Source organism: Esox lucius, chromosome 18, assembly GCF_011004845.1.
Source record: "Esox lucius isolate fEsoLuc1 chromosome 18, fEsoLuc1.pri, whole genome shotgun sequence".
In the NCBI taxonomy this organism is placed as follows: domain Eukaryota; kingdom Metazoa; phylum Chordata; class Actinopteri; order Esociformes; family Esocidae; genus Esox; species Esox lucius.
This window is the reverse complement of record NC_047586.1, coordinates 24,671,438-24,690,782: the sequence shown is the minus strand read 5'-3', so window position 1 is coordinate 24,690,782 and position 19,345 is coordinate 24,671,438. Positions and strand designations below refer to the sequence as shown.

The 19,345-nt window shown below is 43.2% G+C and overlaps 1 protein-coding gene across 6 annotated transcripts in view; it reads left to right on the top strand.

Moving 5' to 3' along the window:
- The first annotated feature begins 11,534 nt into the window (after positions 1-11,534).
- The window catches only part of stxbp5a (syntaxin binding protein 5a (tomosyn)), a 131,515-nt gene continuing 123,704 nt past the window's right edge, over positions 11,535-19,345 (top strand). For 3 of the 6 annotated variants that reach the window (XM_010863932.4, XM_010863929.4, XM_010863927.4), the window contains exons 1-2: positions 11,536-12,190; positions 14,474-14,571. In XM_010863932.4, the coding sequence (XP_010862234.2) occupies positions 12,050-12,190; positions 14,474-14,571 (239 nt within the window). In that variant the 5' untranslated portion in view covers positions 11,536-12,049. Of the gene's footprint in view, positions 12,191-14,473; positions 14,572-19,345 lie in introns of all 6 variants that reach the window. The other 3 variants (XM_010863930.3, XM_010863928.3, XM_020056375.2) reach the window with 2 other exon arrangements.

Sequence of the window (19,345 nt, the reverse complement as noted above, 5' to 3'; positions counted from 1 at the left end):
ATCCCCACTGAGTCTAAACACTCCGCTGCACACAACAACACGTGCACGCGCGCACACACATTTTATACTCACGCAGACACATTCACACACACACAAACACAGACACACACATAGAAGCTCTCACACACACAATCCTAACCCTAGCTTCACATGCCAAACACATTGGTTTCAGTCTCTCTGTCATGCATGCCATCTCCAGATCACCATTGTAATTAGATTTTTTTTGTATTCATCAAGCCGGGTTACAAGGTCAACGTCAAAGAATTGTCTCACTCAGTGTGTCCCGTCTCATCGATGTAGGTAATGACCCGATCCCAAGTTGACCTCTTAAGATCCAGCAGGATTATGAGATCAACCATTATTTGATCAGAAGAATAATATGTTGAATCTTAGACCTAGCCTATCCGAGGGCAAGGTGGAGCTGTTACCAGATTCCTTATACCTCTCAGACCCACTCAGATCTCCATTACCGCTTAGGGCTCCAAATGTTATTTCTCCTCTACTTTCCTCCTCCTTTCCCTGTCAGTGAAACTTCAAACAGGACTCATTATCATGCAAGTTGTTAGGGCTTTGTTTGTCATTCAAAGTGCCATGGTTTTAATGAAGTCTTTATGATGTTTTAATATCTATGCCTCCATCCATTAATCTCTCATTAATATTTATGAGGTTCTGTGTGATAGCAGGGCATCTCATTTAAACCGATTTCCCCTCATTCAGCGCACATACTATATCCACACACATTTACACACATCCTACATCCACACATACTACATCCACACACATTTACACACATACTACATCCACACACATTTACACAGACTACATCCACACACATTTACACACATCCTACATCCACACACATTTACGCACAGACTACATCCACACACATTTACGCACAGACTACATCCACACACATTTACACACATCCTACATCCACACATATTTAGAAACTGTATTTTATTTTAAGGATAGTGATCATATGAAGCCATTTATTATCACATAGTTGTTTGGCTCCTTTTTAAATCATAATGATAACAGAAATCACCCAAATGGCCCTGATCAAAAGTGTACATACCTTTAAATATTTGGCCTTGTTACAGAAACACAAGGTGACACACACACAGATTAAATTGGCAATTAAAGGTGAATTTCCCACACCTGTGGCTTTTAAATTGCAATTAGAGTCTGTGTATAAATAATCAATGAGTTTGTTAGCTCTCACGTGAATGCACTGAGCAGGCTAGATACTGAGCCATGGGGAGCAGAAAAGAACTGTCAAAAGACCTGCGTAACAAGGTAATGGAACTTTATAAAGATGGAAAAGGATATAAAAAGATATTCAAACCCTTGCAAATGCCAGTCAGTACTGTTCAATCACTTACTAAGAAGTGGAAAATTCAGGGATCTCTTGATACCAAGCCAAGGTCAGGTAGACCAAGATTTCAGCAATTTCTTTATTGTCACAACCATTAGCGCTATGCTTGTAGAGGTGGTCAACAAGGCCTATAGTGAACAGAATACCATCCCCACTGTGAAGCATGGTGGTGGCTCACTGATGTTTTGGGGGGGGGGGGGGGTTATCTCTAAAGGCACAGGGAATCTTGTGAAAATTGATGGCAAGATGAATGCAGCATGTTATCAGAAAATACTGGCAGAAAATATGCATTCTTCTGCACAAAAGCTGTGCATGGGACGCTTTTGGACTTTCCAGCATGACAATGACCATAAGCACAAGGCCAATTTGACCCTCCAGTAGTTACATCAGAATAAAAGAGATGGTTCTGAAGTGGCCATCGCAGTCTCCTGACCTTAATATCATCGAGTCACTCTGGGGAAATCTCAAACGTGCAGTTCATGCAAGACGACCAAAGACTTTGCATGACATAGTGGCATTTTGCCAAGATGAATGAGCAGCTACACCACCTGCAAGAATTCGGGGCCTCATAGACACCTATTACAAATGACTGCACTGATGATAAAGGGGGCAATACACAGTATTAAGAACTAAGGGTATGCAGACTTTTGAACAGGGGTCAGTTCATTTCTTTCTTTGTTGCTTTTTTCTGTTTTATGATTGTGCCATTCTGTTATGACCTACAGATGAATGTGAATCCCATAAGAAATAAATGTTTTCTTTACAAATGGTACATGTAGTGATGACCATTCAAGGCTTCATTAGCATTATTGCAGCAGCAGGATATTATACTGGCAGCACTCAGATTTTCTTTATCACAATAAAAGCCATCATTGAAATGTATAAGGCAATATAGTTAGCAATCTAGTCTGTGAAAAAGAACAGACAAGAATAACATTGGAACGCACATTAAACATAAAATGTACAGACTAGATTGTTAACTATTTTGCCTTATATATTTCAATGATGGCTTTTATTTTGAAAAAGAAAATCTGAGTTAGCTGCAAGCTTAATATCCTGCTGCTAGAACAACGGTAATGAAGCACATACTGAATATTACCAATTCTCCAAGGGTATGCAAACCTTTGAGCACAATTGTACACACACACACACACTATATCCATACTACATCCATACACATTTACACACGCACCTATGGACACACATTTACACACAAACACATCAGCACACCTTCAAACACAGGCCTGTATATCAGAGCACAAGTGACATTGAAGACATCCCCCTATTTGACCATTAAGCAGACAATTAGGCGATCCAACAAGGACGGCAAATCATTAACCTGCAACGCCCTTGGGGCCCGGGTGGGGGTGCGAGTGACATGTGCCCTCCCTTGTTAGGACCCGCTGCTGTGCATTGTGGGATGGTGGCAGTGTGCCTTTGGGATGGTCAGGTCATAAGCCTCTACTCCAGAGAGCTGTAATCAGTTAGATTAAGTACACCTGTCACTTAAGGTAGAGAGGTCGTTCCCACAGACGCCCCCTGTTTTCCTGTTTCCCAGTCAAACCTGTCTCCGCTCTGAACCGGTGTTGGCCCAGGTTGAACACACACTGACACTCATGTTCCCTCTCTCTTATGTGTTCTGCTGACCTGTCACGGACCCTTTTTCAGCACCACGGACCCTTTTTCTGTCTCTCTCAAACACACACACACACACACACATCCCACTGAACCTGTCATTGTACCAGTGGTTCCATGTTAGTCATCAATTAGACACCATAGTCCTGCTACTGGTCTGGGTGAAATAGGACTGCCTGGGTCTGAAACACACACACAAACACACACACATGCACTGCTCCGGGCCACACATTCTCTGGTCACAACAAAAACTGAAAGGGTAATGAGACTGTGTGTGTTTTAATTTTACAGACCATATTTGTACCAAATGTTCTAAAAATGTTATTGATGTTAGGGTTAGGATTAGGCTGAGGAAACTTTTTTGTTTGGTTTTCTGGTCCCTACAAGGAAATAAATACAAGAATGTATATATCTGTTTTCGAGTGTGTGTGGAGGTTAAATAGACGTTATCACCCAAAAAGTGCCTGGGAAATATTCCACCTGAAGTGTTTTTCTGTTTGTGCTCTTGAATGTGCTCCCGTGTGTGTGTGTGTGTGTGTGTGTTTCGTTGAGTATGAGCATATGTGCCCTACGTCCTTGTGTGTATGAATATTCATGTGTTTATTTCTATGCCCATGTAATGTGTGCAAATGTACAGGCGTAGGTGTAAGCTGTCTTTGTCCTTGTGGCTACATGCTAGTATATGGTGGATTTACTGAAGCCCAATGTGTTTTCCCTAGGATAATCTATGTCCACCCGGAACTAAAAGCTCATGTAATTGGTCAGATTAGATTACATTAGATTAGATTCAACTTTATTGTCATTGAACAATACACGTACAGAACAATGAAATGCAGTTAGCATCTAACCAGAAGTGCAAATAGAAGAGGGCAGAAAATGTGCAAGTATTTACAAGTAATAATGATATGTATAGATGGGCATTGAAGGCAAATGCAGTACAAATGGCAATAATAAATGTGCAATTAAGGCAAATAGAGGAGGGCAGAAAATTTACAACTATTGAGTATAGTGTATGTTACAAGTGGGATAATAGTCTAAATAGCATTCTAGATGTGCAATTGAGGTAAATTGAAGGAGTAACGTAGCATGTGCAACCGGGATGCAGAGATGGCAGCAATGAGGTTCCCCAAATAGACATGCATATGTAACTATAAAAATGCAAGCATGGGGGCCGTTCTAAATGTGCAAAGAGGCAAATTGAAGGTGAAAGGTAGCATGTGCAACTGAAATGCAGGGATAGCAGCAGTGTGGTTCCCGAGTTAGACACATACCTGTAACAACTGAAAACGTCCATTATCAGACTTCGCAAGGCAGTGTCTGAGTCCAGTAGTACAAAGGAAGTAGTGCAATAAGATCCCTGAGAGGTGGCGGTTATGTTTAGTGATGGTTCATAAAGTTCACAGTGTTCTCTGGGTCACAGAGTTAAGCAGGGTTACAATAGATGGAAAGAAACTGTTCCTGAGCCTGCTGGTGCGGGAAGGACGTATGCTGTACCGCCTGTCTTGTGGGAGGAGGGCAAACAGTTTGTGGAATGGATGTGAAGGGTCTCTGATGATCCTGCGCAGACACTGCTTGTGCTGGAGGTCTACGATGGCAGGAAGCTGGGCACCAGTGATACTCAATTAGGTTCTCGGCCTAGGTGGGAAAATAAAGGACCAGAATAGGAAGCAACTCCCCGATGGGTAACTCAATGGACCACGTTCCCTCCTCTTCCAAAATCTGAGAAGAAATTGCAAAATGGGGATATTATTCTTATGGTCGACCTAAGACATAGTTTCAGACAACCTATAGAATATCTATAGACCATACATACACACAACAAACTATCTACATGCATATCCGCAGTCCCATCAGATCTCAGTGGATTTGCACATTAACCAGGGTTACTCAGCTAACTGATTATGGATGACCGCCTGGGGTTGCTCCAGGCCCGGGCTGATGTATTGAGATGTGATTGGTCCATATGCTCCTGCGATGTCGTAAACGTCATCCCTTGGGTTTAATCATGGCTAGCCAATCAGATTGAGGACGTGATGAATCGCTTAGTTTTATGAGAGACTCACATTAATCAGCTAAATCTGGAAACATGCAAGCTTCTGTGCGCACACACACAAAACATACTTGACTATTAAACTGCAAAAGGACTAATAGTTACAGTAGAGGAGATTAGACAATAACCATAATATGGATTGAAGTTCGAAAAAGGTCCTTTTGACTAAAAACTGAATTTACATGTCAAGTTTCCCCATTTGTCTTTCTCTATTTCTCTCACTCTCTTTTCTGATCTCTATGTTCTCTTGTTTCTTTCTCTTTGCACTTAGCCCCTCGTTCAAGAGAACAATGCAAAGCTGCCTCAATGGAAGGCCTTATCAAAGCATACAAACACAGCAGTCTGATTCTAAACACAGCATTAACCAGATGAATGGGCAGGCCACGACACAATGCTGGTAAATTAAATCACTGATGTCAGAGTAGCTAAGGGTCTTCCAGTCCCATGCTGTGTGTCTCTGTGAGGGTGGAAGGGAAGTATCATGTAATACCCAAACACACACATATACAGAGATAACCTAATAAGGGTACTTTTTCACATCTCTATAGATGTGTTGTTTATTAGAAGAATATTATTAGCCTGAATTAGGCGCTGTGTGGTTTACGAGTTAATTATGCAAATATTCAGTAAAATCCCTTCAACGCCTACATAGAAAATCTATATATAATTGCGGTAAATGTTCTCTTTGTTTCGCATTCAAAACTGTCTTCTAATGATCAAACTATAATGCTAATAGTGGAATTATTGGTGGATTTTATGGAGCAGTGATTTCTATCCAATACGGAACTCAACTCACACCTTTATAGAGAATAATCTCTTAAACACACAGTCGTATTAGTTCTACACATTTACTGTTACTCACCTCACACGTCTCACATTCACCTGGCATGTTCACCATTAGACATACCCATGCACACAGCCAAATCAGACATCTGGAACTATAAATAGCTCAAATGACGTTGCACTCCCTGTAATGATGATGTATCTGGTGCTTGGGAAGGCTGAACCCAAAAACCATGATGGGAGAAAAGGAATGGGGAAAATCGGAGAGAAACGGCAGAGGGAACAAGGTAGAAGACCAAATGGGAAAAAGCTTTCACTCAGCTTCAACGTTTTTTGTGTTTTTTTTGTGTCGTAAATGTATGAGGTCCATATAGTTGTAATTGATGTTTGTTAAAGTACCTCCTAACAACTGTACCTCTGGTGGGGGATGGGGGGGGGGGGTGAAATAGACCGACTAGGACTGTTTAAAACCCTTTATCAACAGAGCCGAAGGCAGTGTTTTACTCCCACGATACATAACCGCCAATCACCACAGTGAACGCCACTAGCCTGATGTAAAAGTGGCACTCCTCTACGGGACCTAGGCATGAGCAGCAACGCAGGAGCTGAAATAAGCAAGATGCAAGACTTCACTTTCACAGTAACACACAGAATTTGCGCAGGTGCATCTCTTCAAGCTGTTACAGCGCTTCAGCCACTGGACCAAAACAGAAGTGAAGCTGCCCATCATGGTTCATCGCTCTTAGTTGTTATAACTGACCCATTGTGCTGTTTACATTCAGCATCCACGTCATGTCTCTGAGGCGCCCTTGAAATAGTCGTTTTTAAAGATTTTTTACTACCACAGCCTAAACCTTAACCAGGCAGAATTAATGTCTAAACTATTATTTAGCTGATACCACCCAAAGCAATGTGGATGCAATTTTCTGCTGAAATTTGTCTGTGAACATTTTAAGAGTACAAGTTATAATAATGAATAAATGCATGGGGGCTGTGTAGTAGTCAGCTGGGTAGTCAGCACAGTTGCAGCTGGAATCGTCAGGTATCGTCTTGATCTGCAACACAACCAGGAGGACAGGGACAGCAATGAGTCTTTTGAGCCTGGTACTCCGGAGGACCTCATGTCCTCCTAAGTTTAAACAGCGCAGGAGACAAAGAAAATTTAGAGAGCACATTCCTTAGATTTACTAGGATTTACAGTGGAGAAGGGGAATTAACCCTACTCCCCCGGCACAATAATATAGCAGCGTAAAACCTTGGGACTGAGACTGTGGATGATGACGCTTGTTTAAGAATATCAAAATGAATATCAATATCACCATATCACATTTTGTCAATATCGTGCAACCGTACCACCCACATTGCGAAGCATAAACCAAAGGGACAGCCACCAACCACAACCATTCTGAAATGAGGGCTAAGTATTGCCAGCAGAGTTCATTACAATTGCACGATGGGCACAATGGAGACAACAACAAGCCAGTGACTCTGCTCCCAAATGCCACTGGAATGAGGGCATCGCCACTGGACAGTATCAAGCCTTTCTGTTCACCTTCACTCCCCTGCGCCCGACTGCACTAGAACTACATTTTTTTTAGTTCTAGTTAAGATTCTAGCAGTCGTAATCAGCACTAATTAAAGTTTATTTATTGGGATAACCAGAGAGAAGAGCATTACATTAATCTAATCTAGAAGTTACAAAAGCATGGATTAGTTTTTCAGCATCAGTTTTTGTCACGCGCTTCGCATCCACCTCCTCCAAGTCCGAGCCAGACGTTCTCTTTCTCCTGTCTGTCCGTGTATGTGGGTCTTTCCCCCACTGCCCCTTAAGTCCCCACACCTGCTATTCATTCCCTCATCAGCCAGCCTATATATACCCTGGTTTTCGTCTGTCCGGCGCTAGATCGTTGTTATTCTCTACTATGTAGAAACGCTCACGGCCGCGCCAAACCATAGTTTGAGTATTCATAGTAGTTTTTCCTTCCTGCCGACCCTGTCTATCGTCGTTCCCAAGATTCCACCTTACCCAGCCTCCAAAAACCTCCACCTGCTCGCCTGCCCTGCCCGCCTGCCAGCCACCTGCTCTACCTAGCCACTGTCCTGTCTACCTCGCCCTACCTACCTGCCTAGCCCCCAGCCCTCCGGCTTGGCCTCAGTCCTTCCATTCCAACCACTGTTACAATACCCTGTTCTTTTCCCTATTGTGTCTGGTGTCATGCGCTTGGGCCCACACGTAACAGTTTTTGATAAATGGTTTCAGATTTTTGCAATGTTCCCGAAATATGGAAAAAAGCAGCTCTTGAGATATATTTCATATGTTCATCAAAGGAGAGGTCAGAGTCAAGGTTAACGCTGACGTTTCTCACAGTTCTTTGGGATACAACCATACAAACGTTGAGGTTCACTGGGAAATCTGCCAACAAAACAATTTTTCTCTTGGGTCCTAAAATGAGCATTTCTGTTTTTCCTGAGTTTAAAAGCAAAATGTTATCCGTCATCCACTTTCTTAATGCTAATTATCTGAAACGCATGCTTCCAAAGTAGCTAATTTTGGGGCTTCTTCATGTTTCATCGAAATATACACTGTGTGTCATCAGGATAACAGTAAAAATTGACACTGTGATTCTGGATCACCCAGAGGCAGCATATAAAGTGAAAACAATAATGGGCCCAAAACCGAGCCTTGAAGAACACCAAAACAAACGCTTGATTTGCCAGAGGACATGCAATCCACACATATGAACTGATACCTTTCATGTAAATACAATTTAAACCAGGCTAGAACGGTGTCCATGTAACCCAAAATGGGTTCCCAGTCTCTGGGAGGAACAGGATGTTCAATATTGGCATATAATTGTTTAATATATCTGGATCCAGATTAGATATTTTCAGAAGAGGCTTAATTTCCGCTATTTTTAGTGAGTTTGGTACACATCCGGAGGATAGGGAGCAATTCATTATGTTCAACATTGGCGGACCTAGCACAGGAAATAGCTCCTTAAGTAGTTTTGTTGGAATCAGGTCTAGTTGAAAATTTGGGGGTTTAGAACTCATTACTAATTTAGTGAACAAAGTGTCCCTGTTGACACCAGGTCAGGGAGGTTCAGGACATTCTCAGGACAACTGAGATTTGAGGACCATAACTATTTAAGGAGGAGTCAGATATTTGTTTTCTAATGGTGATGATCTTTTCATCAAAGAAGTGCATGTATTCATTACTGCTGAAGTGAAGACCCACTTCACTTGTTGAGCATTGCTTTTTTGTTAACTTTGCAACTGTATCAAATACATTTTGGATTGTTTTTGTTCACGTCAATCAGGTTGGAGAAATAAGCTGATTGAGCAAATGTGAGTTATTTTCAGTACTGAGTAGGGCTGCAAAATATATTGTTTCAGCATCGTCATTGCGATGTACGCATCCCCAATAGTCACATCGCAGAACGTGGGATTTAGTAAGGTAAACATATATCAGTCTACAATAAAAAAAAAAAATTCAAATGGAAAACTACCATTATATCTGTCTGATATAAGGTAATTTACTCTGATTTATGGGTTATTGGATACACAGTTTATTATTATTATTTTTAACATGGAGTTTGTTGCTGCACTTGATTGACATGCAGGCTCTGCTTGCGCGTGACAAAATCATGAGCGAGGAACAAGCAAAAAAGACAGAAATTCAGAATTTGGTAGCAAAAAGAAATGCATCGTCAATTATATGGAAATATTTTGGCTACAGACAAGATGTTGACCAAAAACAGGTACTTTGTTCGAGAGTGCCTTGGAATTGTTGACACAACACGACGCAACACGACCAATTTGTATGATCATTTAAGGCGGCACCACAAATCTTTGTATGACGAGTGCAAAGCATCTCAATGCCGTCCAAAGCAAAAATCGATTTTGGATGCATTTAACAGTATTACACCATACGAGAAAGGTTCCAAACGGCAGAGAGAAATCACAGATTCAATAACATTTCATGTCGCCAAAGAAATGGTACCAATTAACACGGTTACCAAAGAGGGTTTTAAAAACATGATCTGGTCGCTTGATAAGCGATATGTAATGCCATCACACAACTATTTTTCTCAAGTTGCCATCCCAGGAGCTGTACGAGAAATGCTAGACACAATTTTTTTATATAAGTTTCATAAATTTAAATTGTAGAGGATGAGGATTGGGAAGAATGAAGGATACATACTGTCAGGTTGATAGCCAAAGCTCTTTCTGAAGACTTTTCTCATATCGCAAAATATATCGTAGAAAAACGAAATATCGCAATGTCAGTTATTTCCAATATCGTGCAACCCTAGTACTGAGTGTACTGTCTATCTAGGCTAGTCAAAATACTTTCAACTTGGTGGAGTGCCAGTTTCACTCCAATTTCCTTATACACCAATAGGAATTTTGTTACAGCCTGGTATGAAAGCGATCTCTCACAATTTGTCTTACAGACACCACAAGGAGCCGCCAGAGTGCAGTCAGGCAAGGCAATCATACTCAACACTAATCCCTCAAACGAACGATGCAGGCCAATGGCGCTGCATCGCCACGGGAAACTTATAGGCTAATCCATGAGCAGGATGCAAACTCTGGCCTCGCAATGACATCACTAAGTGTGACGCAGACTTTGCCAATGCTTCATTCAGTGGCCCAAAGGGTGTTATTTTTGTTGCGGAAAGAGCAGTGGGCTGGATTTGACCGCCGGAGCACCCTGGGACACTTAAGTGTCACGTTTTGAAACCGTAAGATATGTTGAGCAGAGATAGACATGGATCTCCCAAGCGTAGAGCAGAACAGACCAGGAGGGATCAGGTGGAGATCTGTAAACAACCATTACTTCCGCTTCAGCGTTTCGGTTTGTCTGCTACCCACCATTCACTGTCTACCTCCGGTGAGTGTGTGCGAGTGTTTATGTGTGTGCGCCACCTGGTGTGAGTGTGCCAACAGACAGTTCACAGGTGCCCACGTCACTCCTGCATAAAAGACAGCCCCACCCCCCAAAGCTTATGAGGATCATCCTTTATTGACTACTTGTACTAATGAAGTGAAAACAAATCTGTCCGGGTGTCCCTGAGCAAGGCAGATAACCCAAATTGCTCCACAGGTCGCTGCTTTGAATGGGAATGTGTTCCCAGTCAATCTACTCTGGATAAATAAAAATATAAAAAAATAAAATAAATGTCAAGCAGTGAAAATGAATTAAGAATTTTGGATTGCATCTGCTTCCCATAGTCAAGCATGGTGCAAATCAAATCAACAGTGATCACAATCAGTGGCATTGGACCAGGGGAAAGGGGTACTAATTAAGCATATAGGGCCATAAAGTGTAGAGGGGCCCTCGAAAATGTTCAAAAATTAATCTTGAATAAAGAGGGGCCCTCAGAAACCACAGGGCTCAGAATTTTGTGCTACACCCTTGATCACAACGGATAATGGATGAAACGTTGGGTGGGGTGTTTGAATATTAATGTGCTGTGTGGGCAACAACGGGAACAAGGTTACATGGCTGGCAGGCATTCTGCCAGTCTCACGGTGCCTGTCCTGATGCTACAGCTGCATTTTATCACCAGGTGCTGTTCACCCTGCCCTCGCTGTGTGCGCGCGTCCGTCTCATACAACGTGAGACGGGTGCGTGTGAGACGGGTGAGTGAGATGGAACGAGGGATCCTGTGATACAGGTGGGACAGAAAATAAGGCAAAAAGACATCCCCTCCAAAAAAAAAGCAGAGAGGTGGATTGAACGAGAGATTAAGAGATCTTGCCTCTGTGGCAGGCGCAGAGGAGCGGTATAATGACAGTCCGCGGTGACGCTTCAATGAAATATCCGGGTGCTGAAATGCGCAGAAGCACCGCTGCAACTGCGTTTCCGCGTTGACTGAATAGAAAAAGGGGAGGGGAGGAAGAACGGAGAGCGAGCAGCGGAGACGCAGTGGGACACGGAGTCCGAGAAAATTACACCGACGCACCACAGCCACACAATAAATAGAGAATTGACTCAAAAATTGCGCGTCAACGAGCCCGACCCAAACGGGGCACGGCTGAAACCCTTTTTACCATGGAGACAGCTGTGAAAACACAATTTAAAATGTGAAATTTACGGAGGAAACCTCAATAGAGCGAGAGAGTGGCTTTACCCCATTATCTTGAGCGGGTGATCTCAGTTGGTTGGTCCGTCGTCATTGCAGTGTTTCTGGGGTAAAATGAAGAAGTTTAACATCAGGAAGGTGCTAGACGGCCTAAAGGAGCAGGCGTCTTCCTCGGCTTCGTCTGTCCAGTCGGGCGCCCCGGAGAACAATTTGATGCAGGAGACCCTCCAATCCGAGAATTTTCAGCTCTGCAAGGTGGGCGAGTCATATCAATTGAATTTAATTATGCAGCTTTATACAACATACGTCTTTAAATTAGGTGTTGTGGCGTGTGTGGACAGTTTTTTTCCCTCATCGCATTTTGGCTGTCCTTTCTCTCAATATTGATGCAGGACCAAGTTAACGCGCGGCCAACTGTTATCGATAGCGTAGCCTCCAGTGTTACAGTTATCTGATGAACGTTTACCCACTGCATTGGCCAGGTCTTTTTCGTTAAGATCTGTTTTGACCATTTAATGTTGGTTCATATGCTTTACTCTTTCTATTCCCATGGTTTGGTACCACAGCCTGCAAAATGCGCATATGGCGAATGCGCTTTAGAGGTGCCAAAATATAATATAGACTTCCAGTCATGGTTTTACGTTTTTTTCGACCAGGCCTATGTGTATCCCAGTATTTGCTATACATTTATTACAATAAATAAAATCAAAGCCTACACGATATAGCCTGTCCCTGTGGCTAAAATGTACTGCTTAAATCGGCTCCTGGACTTCGCCTAAACTGTCACACGAAGAGGTTGGGCTATAACAACCAGTTTCTTGCATAATCTTCTCAATTTGTATTTGCTTGTCAATCGCTGGGTGCCTGGCCTGTTGATACATTATTAAGAATCTGCCTCCTTTAAACAAACTCCTTTTAGTTCACACACCCGAAAGTGGTGTGAAAGTAGTTACTGACTCACCTTCCTCATTGGCCGAAGAATGCATACACACTCAAATTTGATTCACACGCATTTTCCTATAAAACGGACCAACCATTTAGGCCGTGGGATGGCAAAGCAACATTATTTCATAGTTTATACTAACTTTATAGTGAAATTGATAACTATTAAATTGTCGCCGATTTCTTGCTTTTTAGTTCTGCACACGCGTGAGCTCGAATGTTAGTATAATTAAATTGTCATGTTTGGGCCAGGCTACGATGCCCTTAACGCGAGATTAAATTCAACAGGCGTATAGGCTATTTTATTACACGTGGTAATGTAATTCTTATGCAGCCACAGCGTCAAGTTCACAATACGTTAGCCCCTTCACATGTCAGATGACACAGCCTATGGTTGTTGCGTCTTTTATGGCAATGGCACTTTGGGGATAGCGTACTGTAGGTTTTTACGTGGCACCGTGTAACGCGCTTTAACATTAGTGAATGCTCTTGGGCAAGCTTAATATAATTTGAGCTATCATTTATACAAATATTAGCAGCCTATACGCCAACGTTTTTATTTGTAACGCGTTCTCATTGTTTAATTTAAATATATATTTTAGACGCTCTTTATCAAAAGCAAATTACCGTGAGCGCATGCATTTTTCGTTTCAACATTTGCGCGTAGTTAGACCTGTGTCATAGTTGGAATGGTTGGATAGAACCACAACGTAAAATACAATATGCTGCATGTCTCCAATAATTTCGGTGAAAATACGTCTTGCAGGTTTGATCGAGCCAGGTCCTTGGGTGTCATAATTTGTTTGGCCTTCCAGGCGCATTTGGTCAAAATAAATTATCCAAAAGGTGTCAGGGCAGGTGTCAGCTATAGTTGAGCGGGTCTTACATAATTTGCTTTAGCCCTCTGCTCTTCCTTAAAGCAAACTGTCGTCGACTGACTGATACAATACGCTCCTTATTGCAGCTTATTGTGGTTGACTTCTCATGCGCCAAAGTGATGGCTTTTATTGCGGCGTTTTATTACTGTGTTTTATTTCTACAGTAGCATGTAATCACGACTAACTGCTATGTAGGAGGCGCAATCTAACGAGATGGTGTTGTTGCTAGAGTCTGAAAACGGGCTCATGCACACCCTTTGTATGATTGAACTCAACCGTTTTGATAGTCTGTGTCTGTGGGCTGTGGAGGACCAGCATTGGACAACCTGCCTCCATGTACAGGTGCCGCATGGGTTCAAATTAGGCGCAATGTTCTTTTAGCAGAAACACACTCTTCTCACTTTCTCAGTCCAGGCAAGCACTACAATGTCTTAAAGATGTTTACAAAATGAACATCCCAAAGTTACTATTTCCAGCGCAAATGCCATTGCACTCATTGTCCTATATAATTTATTTATTATGCATGTCATTTAAAATTATTCTCCATTATTCTCATTATTTTCCATTATTCTCCACGCTTTAAGTAAGTATTGTGATAGCTAATACTTATGCAGACACAAAACTACTCTATTGTGAGAAGATGAAAATTCCTTCTAACCCTGATTCTTACCTCATTTCCTGACTGCCCTACTCTGATGCCCTCTCATTGGATGTCCAGACTGTCCGTCATGGCTTCCCCTACCAGCCGTCGGCAATGGCCCATGACCCTGTCCAGAAGATCCTGGCCATTGGAACCCAGAGCGGGGCCCTCCGACTGTATCCTTTCTGCTGTGTTCAGTTCATTGATCTGTTGTTGTTTTCCTGGGAGAGGCTCTGGATGGGGTAGCTCTCAGGCCTGAACAGCAGCAGGTAGGTGGATGAATGGATGTATATGGACTGACAGCTGGATGTGTTTGGATACATGGAAAGATGGATGGAAATACTGCTGCACGGAAGAGCGGTGACGATTCTGTGATTATTTATGTCCGTTCTATCCATGCGTAATAACATGTGTTACAGTATAATTGCATGTTCTATTGTAAACTCCCCCCAAAAAAGGCTTGTTTGGTCTCATTCTCTGATAAGGAGCTAGCAGGCTGTTTACAGGGACAACAGCTTGCTGTGCTTCACAACACAGACCATTGGAATGGCACCACAGGGAGCCATAGCTACAGAGAGCATCCACCCGCTAGCTCGCCTCTCGCATGCCTGCATCAAGCCCCTTTACTGTTCCAATGGGTCTTCTCCTGGAGAAGCAGCTAATTATGGAGGGACCAAGGTGGGGGCGGCAACATCGCTCTGTCTTTCTGGTCATCACTCTCTCTGTCTTCTGTCCCTCCCTTCCTGTCCTATGTCTGTCTGTGTCTGTCTGCCAGTCTGTACCTCCCTGCTTTCTGTCTGTCTCTCCCTGCCTTCTCTCTGTCTGTCCCTCCCTACTGCCTGTCTGTCTCTCCCTGCCTTCTGTCTGTCTGTCTGTCTCTTCCTGCCTTCTGTCTGTCTGTCCCTCCCTGCTATCTGTATTTATGTCTCACCCAGCTGTCTGTCTTACTGTCTATCCCTACTGTCTTTCTTCCTGTCTTTCCCTGCTGTCTGTCTTTTTGTCTATCCATACTGTCTGTCTTTTTGTCTATCCATACTGTCTGTCATTCTGTCCATCCCTAATGTCTGTCTTCTTGTTTATCCATACTGTCTGTCTTCCTGTAAATGCATGCTGTCTGTCTTTTTTCCCTGCCAGCTGTCTGTCCTGTTTGCCCTCCTTGGCCTTCTTATGGCCTCCTTCTATCTCTGTCCTTCTCCCTGCCTGCTGTCCAGCTGTCTGTCTGTATTTCCCTGATGTCTGTTTTCCACCTGTCTGAATGAAAAGCTGGGGCTGTAAATCTTGTCATTTCTGTAGGTGCAGGATGACAGTGCCCATATGATACGCATCCAAGGTCAGTGTTGCAAACTATTGATTAGATTGGTGTCAGTCATGATAGAATCATAGAGTTGTTGACCTGCGGGCTAACCTGGTCAATTTAAACTGATGTGTGCTTTATTTGACCACCTTCTATGAAGTTGAAGTGCCAGTGAACGGTTCAGGCTTTGGTCATTCTTCCTCCTCACAGACGTTGCCACAGCTTTGAGTTTGAGAAAGTATCAATTCATTCAGATTGTCTCTTTGCACGATCCCATGCAGATATGCTCTTATCTGTCAAGGTAAGTGGGGGACTGCTGTGCTTTTTCAGTCTCAAATCATTTCTTAAGGTGACAACTCGGCTTGCCTTTGCCTAATCTGTTGGCGAAGATGAGGAAGATTTTGTTTGGTGTCGTGTTATGGGCGTTTGTTGTAGCTGTTTTGTAGCCCTGTTTGCAGTGTGTCTGTAGTGTTCTCCTGTTGCAGTAGTTTTAGGCTCTGTGGCATCTAGCCTGGTTGGAACTCCTGATTTCATTCATCAAAGGTTCAGTGATTGGTTGACTGATTGAATTAGGTGTGCTAGTTTAGGGTTCAAACCAAAAGGTCAAATGTATAGGGGGCCCCAGCAGAGGTTTTGGAAAGCCTGCCTTAGCTCTAATTCTGTAGATATCTTTTTATGTATATCTCTGTAGATCTCTTTTTATGTCTCTCGTTTTATGTATGCAGCTCTACCTCTGTCATCTAGTTCTATGTATGTTATGTAGCTGCAGGCCGCTCTGTCTGTTCTGTAGCTCTATATCTGTCCATTAGTTTTACATTTGCAGATCTTTGTCTGTCCTGCAGTTCTATATCTGTCCTTTAGTTTTACATTTGCAGCTCTATGTCTGTCCTTTAGTTCTATGTTTATAGATCTATGTCTGTCTTGTAGTTCTGATTGTATTTCTATGTCTCTCCTGGAGCTCCATGTGGGTCGCTCAATGCCTCCTCTGTAGTTCTACGTTTTTGGAGCTCTATGTGTACCGTTTAGCTCTGTGTGTCGGTTGCTATCAGTCTGCCTTTGGCGAGGCTGCTGGCGGCGCTCTCCTCTCCTTTCCCCCCTCAGAGGATTACAGGATGTGGCAGATCAAGGGCCTTAGCCTGGCAGCGGGTGGAGCCCAGCGTGTTGCTGAACTACAGCCGGGGAAGAGGAGAGGACAGGAGAGGGTCCCCATGTCTGCCAGCCTAACTGAATGGCTGTGATCCTGAAAACTGTCCTGTGTGTCATGCCGGCCAGGGTTAGCATGCGCTGCCTACATTCCCTTTGGTGTTGTCCAAATGAACGAGTGGCTGTGGGATGACAGGGAGGGACACACACAGAGACAGACACGCGTAGACACACACACGGAAAGAAGCCTAGTTTTAACTTGGTGGACATATCTTGGGATATTTTCCTCATCCTAATTGTGCCTACATTGTGACCATAGCATTAAAATGTTTGTCCACTTTTCCTACATTTTGAACAGATATCTGAGCTCTTCACAATTTATTCCATGGACATCTTTCAAATAAATATGTATTCATTTACGTATTGATGCTTTGTTACTCGTCAACGATTTTAGCAGACAGGTTAGTGACATTTGATATGGTTTCAATGTGTCAATCTTTTGTAAGATATCCAGATGCAATGTGTGTCTACCTACATCACAATCATATCCCTACGTTTTCAAATTTTCTGCCCAATTTGGTCACATGTGGACCGGAAGGACAAAGGACTAAGAGAGAGAGAGAGAGAGAGAAAGAAAGCAAGAGAAGGATGGAGGAGGAAAGTACAACAGAGTGGGAGGTCTTCTGTCTTTCTGTTTGTTTGTCTGTCTGTTGATGTCATGCTCCACCTAGCTGCTCAGCTCGTGTTCATATTGATCTCTGTGTTGTAATGTGCTGAGGCAGATATGCCTTACTACACACACACACACACACCCACACACTCTGTTGTGTTTCAGTTGTTTGGGACAAACCTGCATAAGCATGGCTCTGCAGCAATATTTATTTGTTCTCAAAATACGTACCGAGCAATTGAAAGATGCCTCAGCAGTTTAGCTGTATTAAAAGGTCTTGCTCATTGGTGTGTGATAGGAAAACGATAGAGAGAAGGAACTATGTTCCTAATCCTGAAGGCAGAACGACCATATTACAGATGGGATGAGAGCTATAGCCTCACCTTGGGAACCCCTTTGAGCAGAGTTGTGTGATAACATTAGAAATCCATATTGCAATAAATGGCCTGGATCGCTACTATAACTATGAATAGAAGAATGCATTTTAACATCGGTATTCCCTAGTGTATTATCATTTCAACTACCACTATTTTTGATTGCTGTAGCTGTCAATTGGCTTGCCAGTAATCTCCCATATCAGCATACCTGTTTGAATTCGGTTGTCAGATTTCTCTAGTAGCATTGCTTTTTATAGTGAGAAAGGACATTACAAAATGCCTGTGAAAAGTGATCTTCCCAGCTCTACGAATGACCCACAAAATCTGATGCAAGCTAACACCTCACTGACAGTACCTCATGCTTTAACGTAATCACTGCTCAAGCATGACCGGGTCAATGAAATGTTTCCAGCGGCCTCTGTGCTTCCCATTCATCCGCACTAGATCCGAAATGGCACCATGAAGGAGAAATTTGTTTCAACAGTATCGAACCAAAGCCTGTTGTCTGTCAGCGTGTGTGTGTGTGTGTGTGTGGGTGTTTTGCGTGGCCTGTGGGTGTTCTTTTGCAGCAGTGCCTGGCGACACTAGAGAGATGACTCCTTCACAGCCAGGGCGGGCAAGCAGGGAAAATGGCAGCCCTATAACTCAGCGCTGCTCGCACACCTCTGATCTGCTCCAGCCGGCCAGACACGGATCAATGGATCAAATTGTTGCTCGGCACAACGACAGATTAGCTCATCGCCTGGGCAGAAGGTGTTGGGGGAAAATGCATGCAGGGTTAGGGTTAGGTGTGGGCATGGGTTAGGGTTAGGGTTAGGTGTGGGCATGGGTTAGGGTTAGGGTTAGGTGTGGGCATGGGTTAGGGTTAGGGTTAGGTGTGGGCATGGGTTAGGGTTAGGGTTAGGTGTGGGCATGGGTTAGGGTTAGGGTTAGGTGTGGGCATGGGTTAGGGTTAGGGTTAGGTGTGGGCATGGGTTAGGGTTAGGGTTAGGTGTGGGCATGGGTTAGGGTTAGGGTTAGGTGTGGGCATGGGTTAGGTGTGGGCATGGGCTGACACACACACACACACACACTGTCAGAGCGTACATGCCACATCTGTACACGCCAATGAATTGATTACACTTTGGCAGAGTTGATTGTTTAGCAAATGACCCGTCTGTAGTTTGACTATTACAATGCAAATAGTATCTCACAGTCCCTCCCTTGACCCCTTTCGGGGAAAGATCGGTTGTAAAGATCAGTCTGTAGATCTCTTAGAGAATACAGCAGCTCTGTTAGAGACACATGACACAGTTTACTTCACAGAGGAGAGAAGCAGCATTTTCCAGGTCAGAAGCCACTGCATTTATTTATTTATTCATTTGTTTATTCATTCTTGTTTTTGCAATCAGATTTTCTATGGCATCCCTCCCTGGCCAGCATCTCTGGTCTTCCCTGACCTGGCGTCTCTGGTTGAGAGCTAACCA